Source organism: Pholcus phalangioides, unplaced genomic scaffold (genome assembly GCF_987345545.1).
Source record: "Pholcus phalangioides strain wild (caught in Gottingen) unplaced genomic scaffold, Ppha-v1.0 ptg000008l_1, whole genome shotgun sequence".
Taxonomy (NCBI): Eukaryota; Metazoa; Arthropoda; class Arachnida; order Araneae; family Pholcidae; genus Pholcus; species Pholcus phalangioides.
Genome location: NW_028301601.1, coordinates 58,185,607 through 58,201,645, shown reverse-complemented (window position 1 = coordinate 58,201,645; position 16,039 = coordinate 58,185,607). Strand labels below are relative to the sequence as shown.

The 16,039-nt window shown below is 35.2% G+C and overlaps 1 protein-coding gene across 3 annotated transcripts in view; it reads right to left on the bottom strand.

Annotated features, from left to right (window-relative positions):
• Window positions 1-6,618: 6,618 nt before the first annotated feature.
• LOC149084633 (choline kinase alpha-like) overlaps window positions 6,619-16,039 on the bottom strand; it is a 57,968-nt gene continuing 48,547 nt past the window's right edge. The window contains exons 9-10 of one of the 3 annotated variants that reach the window (XM_089235025.1): window positions 9,869-10,066; window positions 6,619-8,385 (exon numbers count right to left, since the gene is read on the bottom strand). In XM_089235025.1, coding sequence (XP_089091151.1) covers window positions 8,299-8,385; window positions 9,869-10,066 — 285 coding nt within the window. In that variant the 3' untranslated portion in view covers window positions 6,619-8,298. Of the gene's footprint in view, window positions 8,386-9,868; window positions 10,067-16,039 lie in introns of those variants that run through there. The other 2 variants (XM_089235024.1, XM_089235026.1) reach the window with 2 other exon arrangements.

The following is a 16,039-nucleotide window of genomic DNA, read 5'->3' as shown; positions in this document are numbered from 1 at the left end:
AGAAAATGTTTAAATTGAGACTATTTCAACATCATCATGCAATTCTTAATAAAAAAAATTCTAGAGAAAATAATTGATGCCACTTGACAGTGGTGTAACATAAGTGGCGTATATGTATTTTAATAAAAAATTTTAATATGGGGAAGGGGGAGGGGTTTTTATATAAAAATTGTCTGAAAGGAATAAAAATTCTATGGTTCACTTGGAAAAAAAATCGAACAATACAAAACCAAGGGGGAGGAAAACAGCTGTAACGGCTCCCGAAATTATAATTAAGAGAAATATATACAGCAGCCAATCAGAAAAAATTTCAATATTGATAAAATTTTCATCTTCGTATACTCAGAAGCATATTTACAGGGGGGGGGGGGGGGTTACTGGCTTATAGCCCAGGGCAGAAAATTAGAAGAGGCGGGGAAACCTGAGGAATTAGTGGTAAAAAAAAAGTTAATAGAATGGGTGAAAGGTGGCAAAAATTGTGGGCAGCCCACAAGCAGCGTGAACCCGCCTTTGCCTAGAGTGCGAGGGACCAGGTCCGTGAGTGACCACAAGAGTCGCCTAGAGAGTTTGCATGCAGGTTAGTGATCAAAACAGTTTGTATGCACGCGAGTGATGAAAAGAATGACTTAGAAAGCAAAATATCGGGTCAGTGAATGACCAAGTGACTTAGTTTGCAATCATGTGAGTGACCAAAAAAAATATATTACCTCGAGTGTTTGCAGGCATGTGAGCAACCCAGAACGTTTGCAAGCATGCCAGTGACCAAAAGAATGACATACGGAGTGAGGCACCAGGCAGGTGGGCGATGAAAAGAGTGACCTAGAGCACATCCTAACACATGAGTGATCAAAAGAGTGACTTAAAAGACAGGGGTGAAGGCTAAGTGATCTGTAGCCCAGGGCATCAAATTCGAGGAACGAGTGAGTCATCAAGAAAATTAGACCAACAAGGGAGAAGGGCGGAAAAACCATAAATATGCATCTGCCTATATTATATGAAAAAAAAAAATTAACCTTGTACCAATTTAATGGAAATTCACTGAGATATCTTGATTTTTGCTAAGCTAATAACATTTGACGAATAATTTATTACTAGATTTTCAGAAGACTGGTTATATATAGAGATGATGACGGTTTTAGGGAGAAAATTCATCTCTGCCAACACCATCACAGGGACTCGAACCCCAGTCTCTCGTATGCCAGACAAATGCTCTACCCCCCCCCCCCCGGAAATGGAATGTTTTTCTAGACTTCCAAAGGAAGCAAAATATTGAAAATTTCAAATATTGATATCTCAACAAATTTTTTATCTAAATGTTACAAGGTATAAGTTTCCTATATCATAGCTGCCAACTTTGGAGAATGAGAATTCCGGAGGTTTAACCATGGATTCAAAAATTCTGTACAAAAATAAATGTAAAAGGGATCTTTTAAAACATTTTAGGGAATTTTGATTAGTAAAAGGGAAATTTTGGGGATATTTTCACATTGCAAAAACTGTGACACCGTGAAAGCCATCGCTAATCATGGCCAATCAGTAGGTTAAATTACCTCTAAAAATTCAAATCTCGCAAACCAAAAAATCTCCATCTGGTCTGAAACGGGACATATGTATAAAGCAAATACATATGAACGTGCCAATTTTGAATTTGTAAAGGAGGATTGACGCTCGCTGATTGACAAATTTTGTGTTTCCTCCCCAAAAATTATTTATTTTTGTGATTTGACAAAATGGCAACAATTTCCACAACGCTTATGAAGTTTTTTCGGGTAAAATCCTTGAGGAATGATTTTTTCCCCTAAATATAGGGATTTTTTACAATTCTTTACAGAGGAGGCAAAAAATTCGGCAGATATAAGAACTTTTCTGGAGTCTGGGAGATAGAGCAGAAAATCCGGGAGACTTGGTAGCTATGATATATCCCCTGTAACATTTTCGGGAGATTTAACCATCCCAAATAGAATTACCCATCCTACTTTTACTGATAATTTTTCGTCATTTTACTTCAATTTCAAAACGAACCTTAGAATTTTCTTAATCCTTTTAGACACTTTTGGTGAAAAACATGTTTTTGACACCTATTTGTTCAGCACGGATATGAGCAGGAATGGACCTGCAGTAGATTATGTGATCTACAGCCTCTATATTTCGCTTTAAAATTGAAGTCGTCATCATTCGAATAGACTCTTTTTTTTAAAATCATTTCTTCTCTCTATAATACTGTTTCCTGTCTTGTATTTCGTGCGAAATATATATTCTAGAAGAATAGGTCAAAGTGACTGTTACTGAATTTTAAAATTAATTTCCAATCATGTCCTCCTGCTTGACCCCTTATTTGACAGAATTAGCTGTAAGAACATGATTCAGGATCATCACTAACATTAACGGTAAAAGAAAATTTCTAAAATAATCTTATGTCAAAATGAGAAAGCTTGAACTGATCAGATCAGCATTGGAATTCAATCTATCAATGTCTAGTACTGATTCTAATTAGAAAAATATCCGGAGGGCTTGATGGCACCAGAGCTATTGCTTGTTAGAATAATACGCATGCATTGAATTATAAAGTTACAAAAGGTGCTCAGCGCAACTCACAGAACCCGAATCATTTCTAGAACATACCCTATTGCAAAAATTTACTTTTCCTATGCTCTTTTCAACAATAACTGTTCTGGTTTCAGCATGATATATTTAAATTTGAAAGAAAATTTGAGCTAAATACTGACCGATAAGTACTCGATAAATTTTTTTGAGCCATGATATAAAGCCAGGGTATAAAAGGATGAAAAATCGATAGCCTTTTTAACTGATAATGTTCAGGGGAATAGTGAAAGATATTTCGCATATTTTAGCATGGAACAATTTATAGTTCAAAAAGTACTTCAGTGAATAGCATCATTTTGATCCTGACTCGTCGATTTTGTGATATATATCAGTGTTCTTCAACTGTTGGCGCCGGTGCTGGTTCGCGAGGATTTTATGTTGGTCCATTATCTATTTTGATTTCCGTTTACTTATTTTTTGCTCGTCAGCAAAATTATTTCTCCCATTCATAAACTTTTTGTCAGTCTGCAAATTTTTTCTTCCATTTATTTATTTCTTGTTAGTCAGCAAACTATTTATCACATTTATTTATTTCTTGCTGGTTCTCAAACTATGTCTACCATTTATTTATTTTTTTGCTGGTGCGCAAAGTATTTCTCCCATTTATTTTTAATCACTCATCCATACAGTTATTTCTCCCATTTATCCAGTTTCTGCCAGTCTGAAAATTATTTCTCCCATTTATCCAGTCTGCCTCCAGTCTACAAGTTATTCTTCCCATTTATTTATTTTTTGCTGGTCAGTAAAATTGTTTCTCCCATTCATAATTTTTTTTGCCAGTCCCTAAAATTATTTCTCTCATTTGTTTTTTATTGCTCATCTGCAGTTATTTCTCCCATTTATCCAGTTTTTGCCAGTCTGCAAGAATTATTTCTCCCATTTATTTATTTATTTTATTTTATTTTTTGCTGGTGTACAAAGTATTTCTCCAATTTATTTTCTATTGCTCATACACACAGTAATTCCTACCATTTATCTATTTTTTTCCAGCTACAAGTTATTCTTCCCATTTATGTATTTTTTGCCAGTTCGCAAAATTATTTTTCCCATTCATAAATTTTTTGCTGGGTAACAAAATTATTTCTTCAATTTATTTATTTCTTATCAGTCTGCAAACTATTAATCACATTTATTTATTTTTTGCTGGGTCACAAATTATTTCTCAAATAATTATTATTTATAAAGTTTTTGTCTGTCTGCAAATTACTCTCTTCTCCCATTTATTTATTTCTTGCTGGTTCACAATTTCTTTCCTCTCATTTCTTCTTCGTCTTTCTATTTTATTTTTTGCCACTGTCACCAAATCATTTCTCAAACTTTTTAACGGTACAGCTATAAAAAAGTTGAAGAACACTGATGCATACACTGGTACGTACATCTACAAGGTATATATACATTTATCGAAAATGAAACATTATGAAATTATGTGAAAGTGGATGGTATAACACGTAGCTCTTGGGCAAAGGGGTGCATGCATGAAATAATTCAAAGGTTCATGCAAACAGATTCATGCTCCAAAAGGATGAAAAAACATTCCACCTCCGACTATATGTTTCGACAAAACAAACTATTTGATAATGTATTATAAGATAGCACAAAAAAATAAAATAAAATAAATCACAATCATAAGAAGGTTATCAGTGATAACACACAATATGTATTATGATAATAACTAGATAAAAACATGTTTGAGGCGACAAAACAAATTATTCTAGAGAAAATACGATGACTTAGCATATATTACACAAAAATTCTATACAAAAAAAACATGGTATCTATCTTAAATGAAATTAATAAAGGAACTTAACCCAAATAAAAGCGATAACCAAAAACAAACTGGTAGACATTGGTAGACTCTCGAGACAGATGGACAGTCATTTAAATGGTCAAAGCAAAGGTAACTAAAACAGCCTATACTTGCATTACTATATAAAAAATGATAATAATAAAAATGGTCGAGAGATACTCGTATGAGAACATCATTCTTCCAGAATAAAGACTGTTCTCGAAAAAGGAACACTTCCTGGCTGTATTGCAAAATATCACAAGACTTTAAAAAATAAAAATAAAAATGTACATAACTTAAAATATAATGGTCATTCAAAACAAAACTGCGCTAAAAAAAAAAAAACAGGAAAGCGTACAAAAAAATATGATGAGAGGATTGAATTTATATTCAATGAAGATTTTGATGTGTGGGGGAAAAGGTCATTTCACGAACTGAAGTTCAACAATGGCAAATACCCATCTCTGTTCTAAAACATCCATCGATTTTCCACTAGAAATGGATTAAATGACCATATAATGCATATAGAGCCAGTTTTGGGCATTTTGCGGCTCCGTCCAGAAGAAAGTTTTGTGTGTGTGTTTTTAACTCTCATTGATATTTGTCTGCATGCGCGTACAATGATGAGATGGTATCCTTCATAGAAACCATGTTGAGTCATGTGCTGAAAATTATAAGTTTAGTTTTATGTTGAATATTGTGAAAATTATTTTCTGTAAAATTATTTACCTTTCACACCGATGGTTGACTGCAGAAATCATTGGGACAATACTCTTCAAAAATATTTCACAGGCCTAGCTGGGTTGATAGCTTTGGCTAGATTGTCAATGTTTAGTTCTACCCTCAAGGCCAGTTCTGGAATGTTTCAAGTGTAATTGAATAATATGTTAGAGATAAAAAAAAATCGCCCCTCCCCTTCAGTTGACGCCCTAAAAAATTGGGATCCTTTCAGTTTGCGTCCTAAAGAATTGGCCATCTTCAGTTAGCGCTTTTTACAGCCACATTCGCAGGATTCACAATCCTCACTATTGGCAGAGAGAGTGGTGGTTTAGATATTCAATCTTGGCACACAATCAAAAATTGTTATAATTTGTAAATTTTCTTACTTCGTGATGATTGGTTGTGGTGATACAGCCAGGGACTGACTTATGTTCTCATACAGTGGAATTTTGGCTAATGAGCAAATTACAAGCAAAATGGCAAGCAAAATTTTTGAACAAATTTTGATTCAGTTAATGAGTGATGATTCGCATAACGAACAAAAGGTTTAAGCTTTATTTATTTTCACATTATGAAATCTGAGTTGATGTTTTTTTCGCTTTCATCCACACACGTGCAGTGGAATTGTGGGTAATATTCTCCCCTGCAGTCTCAGCCAGCATGTCGCATTTGAAAAATGAACATGCATGGGAGTGCAACTGTTTTTAAGATACGAAACTAGATGCAGCATTGTGACCATGACATTCAACTGTATGTGTACATGTATTTTTCTAAAATTCTGCCAACATTTGTTGAAGAGATTGTTGGGATTGACCATGGGACTGGAGGTTGCATGAAGATGACATTCAAGAACTAGTAGCAGAAGATATGGCCAGGAGTTGACCCTAGATGAGAACTGATGGATCTTCCTTACACACAGCAGCAACAGTTTATGGACGGTATCTTGTCTGCGGGAGAGAGATGTGAGGGGATGTACCTCACTCCAAATAAGATTAGAGAGATGCCCCAAAGCAGAATGTTTTGCGATGTTCTGCAACGAGCCCTCAGCCGACTGAAAATGTTCTGCGGTAAAAATTCGCATATACATAATAGCATTTTTTCACACTATTCTTAAAATTCTTCCAGACTGTTCTGCAACAGCACTGGTTGTTCTGCGATGTACGTTGCACATTTTGGCACATTCTGCTTTGGGGCAGAGATGTATACAATATGGGAATCTTTGCAAAATTTTGCACAAAAGAATCAATCAAATAAAGCTGTGGCAAAGCGAGCAATGAATCTGTTTCAATGACAATGCAATTTCCTAATTTTTCACAAAAAAATGACTAACTCAACAGGACGTCTAGAAATTCAAAGTGCCGGTCATCTTTCTGATTCCAATGTCAAAAGGTCAAACTGACGCTGGCTGCTTGGCGAATTTTCACTTTTCTCCGTCAAAATCAAACATTTCTTTGTGATTTGAAGCAAAAATTTACACAACACTTTTGAAATTTTTTTTTTTTTTTTTTGGTGGGGTAGGGTAATGGTCTTTTATTGGGCAATTTTTTCTTTGGGAATAATTTCCCTCAAAAAAAAGTGATTTTTTTGAATCACAGACAGAATTCAGGAACAATACAAATTTTCCAGGAGGAGTCCGAGAGACTGAATAGAAATTCTGGAGCATTCAGGAGGACTTGGCAGCTTAAGTTACAAACTGATATAATTTCGAACTATTGGCAGCCAAAGTCAAAACAAAATATGTAATCTATGCATCTTAATCCATTTTTTATGGCCCAGTGTGCAGCAAGCCACCACCTTTGCACCTGCATAAGCTTGGTCCAGAATATATGAAATAACTACTGACTTATAGATTCGAGAACTAATCAAAGTAGAAAAAAAGGCTTAAGTATAATAGACCAATGAAAATTTTCCCACAGTTGGAGACATAACTCGACTGAAATATGAAGGAAAGTTACTCAATGGCATGAACTTTTAAAAATAATATTATTTATACTTAAAATTCCATCCCCTCTCAAGTTAAGTCCTCACATATGAGCAGTTTTATTGTTTAAATTTAGAATTCATTTCAGTGTTTTCATTTTAACAGACAGCAATAATCAATCCATATCAATAGCATTTCATAAATAGTGAATTCCATCTCATAGGGATCCAGCCCAGTCAGCGCATTTGTCAGAGAACATGATTGTTGCGATCAATCATATCAGTGTTGTGTTTTGAAAAAGACTGAGAAATGATCCACATAACGAATCAAAAAGTACAAGCATGAAAACATCTAGGTACCATAAACAGCTTGTCCACATAGCACATTAGAAATACACCCTCGATATTTCAATAAATTCACCTGACATATAGCACCTCTGATCGATTATCATGCACACTACAGTAATTGCCATCTTAAATCTCTTACTGTTTTACTAGCGAAAAACATAAATCGTCACATTTCTCTGATTAATTGATGTATTGCTCTCCTGATAACTCGTTAACATATATATAGGATTGAAATACCATAAGGACCTATACAGCTACATGGAAGAACTTTCTATTTAAATAGAATGGATGGCGATCAGAACTGTGGGTAAGAGCCATAAATGAAAACTTGCAGTAAATAATGATTACAATGTCCACACAGAGTATTACTACATGCAATAGTTGAGAACTTTCAGGGGGGCATCTTTATTCGTCAAAGTGCCATTTTTTATTCCACACAAGTCTATTTTGTGTCGAATTAAGTAAAAAAAAAGTTGTAGCTTTCATTTTGAACCAAATCGCCCATAAGTGTTTTAAATTATGGAAGGTCTAATTAACAGCAATGAATTTTAATTATCACGAGTGCAGCAGTGATTTAAGAGCTATGCTTTCATGATTATATACATATATAGCTACTAATTTGAAAAAAATATATATATATATTAATAAACAAGGTCATACTCAAGTACTTATGGTCATCGTAGTTCCCGAAAGATACTAACAGAGAGAGAAAAATAGAGTTTCATAGAATAAGTGCAAGTAAAATTGATAACAATACTTCACAGAATATGTTTGATGGCACTTGTGCATAAGAATATCATGAATCCACATGGAATGAACGACACATAAAAGAATGCATGTTTTCCTGCGATAAGAAGTGGAAATGTGAATCTTTTCAGAGAGAATGAAAGAACTCCATGATAGATAACGCATACTAAGAACTATCGCTGGACAGAATTTGCTGGCAGCATCCGAAGAATATTTTGTTTTGCTTTAATATAGGCATCGAGTCTTGCCTTGCCATATTCCTAAAAAGTAAGACATAAAAATAATTGCATTTACATACATAGAAAATTGATCATCAGGAATTAACATTATGGAGTGAATGTAATTTCCGCTGACTTAATACAGAAGCTATAATACTAGGCAACAATGAAATTTTGTTTTGCAAGAAAATATACAATGTCGAATGATTTTGACCTGCTGAACAGGAATATCATAATGAAAAAGTATTATTGGCCCCTGTTTATGAGATATTACCTTGCTAACAGTCAAGAAGTGTTTAATAGCGAACATTATTGTACAGTGAAAAAGGGGTAAGGACCATATAACAACGTTACCAGGAAAATAGTCAACCTACATGCTGACTGACTACTAGTGGAATTGTAAGAGATGATCCTTATGTCCAGTACAAGCACAATGCATAAGAGTAGCGTGTCAGATGCCAATAAATAAACTACCAAGCCGAGTTTTTTTGCTGAAATTTTTTTTCTGTAATTTGAGGGGGGGGGGGCGGCGGCTTATACACGGGTTAGTTTTTGAGAAGAAAATATTGACCTCTCCCCACTTTACCAAATATATATGACTAACAGCTGCATGGCCTTCGCACACCTAGCTTGAAAATCTGTGACGTCATTTGAGTACTTCAGATAGTGGAATAATAATAATAAATCAGAAGAGTGATTTTCGTAGCTATGCTTAAACCCCACAGGACTGATGATGTTAAAGCCGAAGCAAAAAAATCAAAAACGTTGTTGGCTTTGATACTCGGTGGACTTAAGCCGATTTTACAACATGTCGAGCATCAACAAAGATTAGTAAAATAATCTTTAAAAAGATCTTTTGAAGATTATTTAAAGAACTTATATAGACTGAATGGATGAGTTCCAAACATCACAGAAACAGCAAAAAAAAAATGTGCCTTAACGAAAATCCAACATTGGCCTCGAGTGCCAGCGGGTTCACGGGGCCATGGAATTGTTTCCACTGAGATCATCATTAAATCTGCTAAAATTGTATCAATAACGTGATGAACAAAACTGAAGACATGAAAATATTAAAAAAATTTTACCCTCTCTAATATGGACTGCTTTTCAATTTATTATGGTTGTGATAGTCCTGAAGTGAGGGGGGGGGTTCAGCTTATACACAAGCATATATGGTATTATGCTGTAATGTATTTCTGTTTCTATGTATTCGTGTTATGTTTTTTGTGTACTACAGGACTGATTTTGCCTCTATATATTGGTGAAGTTTCTACATATTTGTGTTGTTTTTCTGCATGTTTATTTTGTTCTTTATGTACTTGTTATGGTTTGAATGTGTTATTATATGAGTACTAAACATGTAAATTCAGAGAAAACCGTAGCCACTCCAGCTTCTTTATGGTTAAATATGTGTTCAGCACACCAAACTACATAAAGAATGATTATTTTTATTCCGGACAAAGAAACTTTGTATTGTTCAGTATATAGAGCAATGCCTTCAATATAAAAGATAACAGACACTTACCCAGTAGCCAAATTCGATCTGCGAATTCTGAGCGTTGACAATGCTCCACAAGGTCCATAGAAAGTGAGAGGCGAGTGAGAAATACATGACCTCCTTCAAGATATGTTCTTCCGTGTCCACATCATCATCTAAAACCACTGAAGTCTCATTGGGAACTGACTTTTCTACATTGCTCAGATATGAACGGATGAAATTCCGCTGGAATTAAAAAGAAAAAAAAATGGGAGAAAGAGTTAAATTTTTTCAAGAAAATTGATGCATATGAATAAACAAATTTCACAGGATCATCAACAGTGGGAAAATGATACTCCTTTTCCTGAAGCTAACACAGTAGAAGATACCTATGATATACACAAATAACAAGGTAAAACACAAAATTTCATTCAGAAAGTTGATGAAGAATTCAAGACATTTTTTAATTCATTCAAATTTCCACAAAGGGAATTCATCGTTTTTTTGTCCATTATTTGCCTTTATCATTGGTCACTTCTACAGTGATCAACTGTTAAAATTTTAGAACTTCGAAACAATATTTCGATAACTGGTGATTGTATAAACACTAGTGGGGAGGGGAAGAAATTCGAAATAAACCATTTTACTCAGAAATATTCAAGACTATATATATATATATATATAACAAGATGAAAAAAATTTCAATAAAGTGCTTGTAATTATTCAATCGGACACTTCAATTTGTGCACAATTGATTCCACTAAACATACAAAATTGTATCGGCAACTAATATTCTTTTGGTGAATAAAGCAATTTTTTATAATTGAGATTGTAGGGGGAAAACATTGTCAAAAAAACTAAATTGCAGTATATTATACACAAGATTTGTTCAAAAAGTATCCATGATTTTTCGTGTATGCTAGGGAGGTGTGATTTGGTGAAAGTATAGACAATCCTAGTGTGCATGTTTGTGTTTCTTCCCGTCTGCAGAAGTTGCTAGTCGTTGGTGGATCGCGGCCGCATTTCTGTTTTTAACAAAAAACGGCAGGAGAAACTTGAACACAAAACTACTGCATTAAATTTTGTATGAAGCTTTATGATTCCCAAGAGGAAACAATCCGCAAGATTTAATAGACCTTTGGAGATGAATAAATAGGCACCACACCAATAAAGGAATGGTACAACTGCTTCAAAGATGGCCGCACATCAATAGAGAGTAAAGCACATTCTGGTAGGCCCTCAACATCACGGAATGAAATAATTATTGACCAAGTGAAAACTTAGGAGATGCAGAATCATGGAATCGCAATCACAGAACTTGCAAACAAGACAAGCATCAGCATTATTGCATGCGTTCATTCTATTGTGACTGATGATTCTGTCTTCCAGATGTAATGTCAAAGTTATGCTGACCGTGTTCTTCGGCTCAGTAATGTGGCTAATCACGAGTACACACTGCATGGCATAATCATCGCCAAAGGGGTACTATTAAGAGGTTCTGTGTTGCAATTGGCATCTCTGCCATAGTGGCGGTCGGCTGAAGTTGGTTTTCTGTGGGGTTCCCAACTTTCAACCGCGAATGCGAGCCGATCTCCCTCGTTGAAAATTCTAGTTGCAGAGACCAGCAGGCCTACAACTGCACAAATATTCAATCATTACACTTCATCCATAATTTTAAGTATAGATGGCAGTACTAAAAATTCACAAACATTATATACCAGGGTTGTCAAATTTGCTCCCTGGGTAGATACCCATTCCCTCCCAGCTGGCTTTTTCTGGGGAAAATTAGTTTTTTTTTGGAGAAAATTGTTTTCAAAGAAAATGTGTTGCTTTCAGGTTAAAATTTAAGTTTAAGGTTAGTTTATGTATTCCAAAATGTGGTTTGAAAAATTTAGAGATAAAAAAATTCAGGCACCATCCCGATTTCTCAGAATTTTCATTATCCAAATTCATTTATTTTACCACAAACAATCTTCTTGCTACAGTTCTGCATACAACTCAAGGTTCAGATACGATTATGCAGAAGTGGGTGGTTTTTGCGTGTGAACAATTATTTTCTTATTTTGTATGGTCAGTTTTATTGATCAAATACAGGGTGAGCAAAAAGTCAGTAAAAACTTTAAAAATTCATAAAAACCAGAAAAATAACCGAAATAAAAAATGGTTTGCAGGTATGCAACGCTAGGTCACTGGGATTTTTTAAAGGCAGGGGAAAAAATAAATAACTCTAAAAACAGCCAATAGGTGGAGCTGGTATTAGAGATTTTGGTGGAAACATGCAAATGAGACGGTTATACAAACTCGCGTTTCTATTCCACAACCAGTTCACCATTGTAAACCGTGTATGTGAACCTGCTGCTATCTGCCGTTGCTGGATTTGTGGCTCGCCTGCAATGTGTTATTCCCGTGTGATGGTGGTCATATGGAACACATACTGCTGTAATAAACAACTTGGAAGCATTCTGTTTATTATTTGCGTACTTTTTCTTTGACTTGTTTATGTCAGCACGACCTATCGGCTGGCTTTTTTTTCTGTCTTAAAAAAATTCCTGTGACCTATCGATGCTAACCCTGGAAATCTTTTTTTTTTCGGTTATTTTTCCGGTTTTTAATGAATTTTTAAAGTGTCTAGACTTTTTGCCCATCCTGTACATAGTTTAATATGCACCAAAAATGTATATTTAGACATAATATAGATGTACACATAATGGATACAGATACATGTTTAAATTAGATATTTTGAGGTTGTGGAAAAAGGAAATTCAATTTTTCCCATTTTTGCGGGGTTTTTACGACCCTGCTATATACGCTTTCAAACTGTTAGGTACACACACTTCTGGTGCAACTCAATCTGTAGTAAATTCCTCATGGCAATAGACCAGAGTTGTGTTCAGTTTGAAAGAAAGAAAGAAAGATAGATAGATGCAGTAGCACTATTCAAGTTTTTACTGCCATTTTGTCAAAAACGAAAATGCAAAGGTAGCCACTTACATGTTTTTCATTTATTGGCGATCTGCCAACCCACTGACAGCTTCTGCAGGCAGGGGAAAAAAAATTCAAGCTTGCCCACTAAGATTGCCTACATACGTTCACCAAACCATGCCTCCCCAAAGCTTCATTGGTTCACGCACGAAAAATTATGGTTGAATACTTTTTGAACAAACTATGTGATGAGTTTCTTGGAATCAAACATTGGTACAAACACCACAATGAAGAAAAGAGAGATTTATTTCAGTCTTTTTTTGGGAGTGGAAAGGTTAGGGCGACTGAAGGGAAGTAAAGAAATATACAAATCTATGTGAATAAAAGTTGTTCCCCCCACCCCCAACATTTTTTTAACCATTCACGAGGAAGAAAGTTTTAGAACCTAATTAATTAGAACAATTGGAGAATCTGAGAGAATACATAAATATGCAATAAAATTTAAATGTCTAAAATGTAAATATCGGTCCAAGATGCTGATAAAAGTAAAAGAACATAGAAAATTGTAGCCACCATATTACGAAGTGAAGAAGAGTTAATGTTTTTTTAAAGGTATTATGATCAATCTATTGTAAATGCTCATCACAACACACGATATCAATACAGTGGCGAATTTTTATCACAAAAAAAAAACAAAGCAAGTTGACATTGGGAAGGAATTCCTCACATGCAATGAAAATATTTTTGAATACACTCATACTGCCATGCACTTTAAAACTCTGCATTTTATATTGGCATATCACACCCAACTTATAGAGTAAATTCAGATTTACATTTCCTTAGTTGCGATGGTCCCTATGCAATCTTTTAATGTCTCGTTTCGTTGCATGTTTTTCTCCCTCAAACCTCACAATCCAGACATTTCTGACAATAATCATTATCTAATGTTAAAAAATATAAAAATTCATTATTTAAAAATTTTTCATAATGGCTAATTAAATCCTACAGGCCAATTGACCAAACATAAGTCATGAAAAGTCTGAACATAAAAGTCATGAGAATCTATGATTTTTTAATGGGAACAGTATCCTTATAGCTTATACAGGGTAATTACAGAATAGTATAATCACCCTGTTTAATTTTATACTTGATTTCCTCCTCCTGCATTTTACTGGTGAACTGTTAATTCTCTCTCTCTCTAGAGGCATACTTCTAATTAGGAAAAAGTATCCAAGTAATGTGTAGAACTCCGATACATCATTCCTGTTGCCAGGGGTTGTATAGTTATAAAAATCCCTGTCCTTCAAAACTCAATTAGAAAGTTATTGCTCCCTTTCTCTCGCTGCTGAAGAAAATAAAAACTTCCATGTTTCTAAGGGCAACATTTGTAGAGATATTTGAATTCAAAAATCGTGGAGAAGGTTGGGGGAAAACAGCATAAACTAACAAATAATGCTTCTTGTCTTAATTCATGCTGTTGTTCTTTCCGAACCTTTTTTCCTCCAATTTTCAAATACAAATACAAATACAAATACAACGCCACAACAGGCAAAATGCCCAACGAGGTGGCTGATAAAAAGATGCCCATAAAAATATGGTTGTCATATGTTTCAAAAATACAGCAACCCAATTAAAAATGCAATTAACACAAATTACAAACAATATATACACATGATAAAATATTATACAATGCCCATAAAGAATACTTATGGTTGTCTTATTCTAAGAATGGATAGCTTCTCGATTTACCCCAACATGTTTATCGTATTTCTTTTTAAACGTGTCAATTGTGTTACAATTTACTACCTCCGGGGGTAAGCTATTCCATTTATTAACAACCCTATTGGAGAAAAATTCCCTGCGACACCATAACCTTGCATTGTCCCTCACCAATCGATACTGGTGTCCCCTTGTAAAAGCAGTCGATTGGCGGTGTACTAAAAGTTCATGGTCCATCCTATCCATCCCATTGAAAATTTTGAACACTTCGATCATATCTCCTCGACACCTGCGTTCATCCAATGTAAACATATTCAAAAAATGAAGTCTTTCTTCATAACTCAAGCCCTGTGTGCCAATAAGGACACGCGTAGCTCTTCTCTGCACCCCTTCAACCAAGTCTATGTCCCTCTGTAGGTATGGTCTCCAAAACCTTACGGCATACTCCAGTCCAGGACGAACTAAGCCTCGAAAAAGCGGAAGAATGACTTTAGGAGAACGCAAAGAGACCTTTTTGAAAATGAGACCAAGCATTCTATTCGATTTTTTGACAACCGCTGAACAATGTTCAGAAAACTTAAGTCGCTCGTCAATGAGAATTCCCAAATCGGTGACTCTAGTTGCATCCGGGATAGTGACACCATTCAACTCGTAAGAGAACCGTGGGTTGTTCGAACCAAAATGAGCGACCATGCACTTATCTACGCTAAACGTCATGCTCCATTCATTTGCCCATGCTGCAATCTTGTTTAAGTTGGTCTGGAGCAACTCCCTATCGCTTTCATTTCCGATTACCCCCATTAGCTTCACATCATCTGCGAATTTGCTAGTAATTCCATCGATACCCTGATCGAGTTTATCGATAAAAAGTGAAAAAAGTATGGGGCCAAGGACACTTCCCTGAGGAACTCCACTTGTGACGTCTGTCCAACCAGAGAATTCCCCGTTCACCATAACTCGTTGCGACCTATCTCTTAACCACGATTCTATCCAATTCAGCAAGTTGCCCCCTATTCCAATCTCGTGTAAACGCTTCAAGAGTTTGCCATGTTGGACCCGATCGAATGCCTTCTGGAAATCAAGGTAAACAACGTCGACATTTTTGCTCTTACCCAAAGCCTTAGTCACGTAATCATAGAAGCAAAGGAGGTTAGTTACACATGACTTCCCCTTCCTGAACCCATGCTGATTATCCGACAATACATTATTCTCGTCTATCCACTTCACAAACTGACTGCCTTTTGATGATAATTTCCAAAATTTTCGAGAGGGAGCTCGTCAAACTCACTGGACGATAATTAGACACCACTTCTCTACTACCCTTCTTAAATATCGGAACAACGTTAGCCAGTTTCCAATCTCTCGGGACGATATCCTCAGCAACACTACTCCTGTACTCAAATTCAAATATCTGTTTAATATTGCCCTTAGAAACATGGAATTTTTTTTTTTATTTATTTGGCATCAGGAGAGACAGGGCAATAACTTCCTAGTGCGATTTTTGAGAACAGAGTTTCCGTATGAGAATTAAATTTTCATATTTTAATAACTATACAACCGCTAGCAATATGAATGACG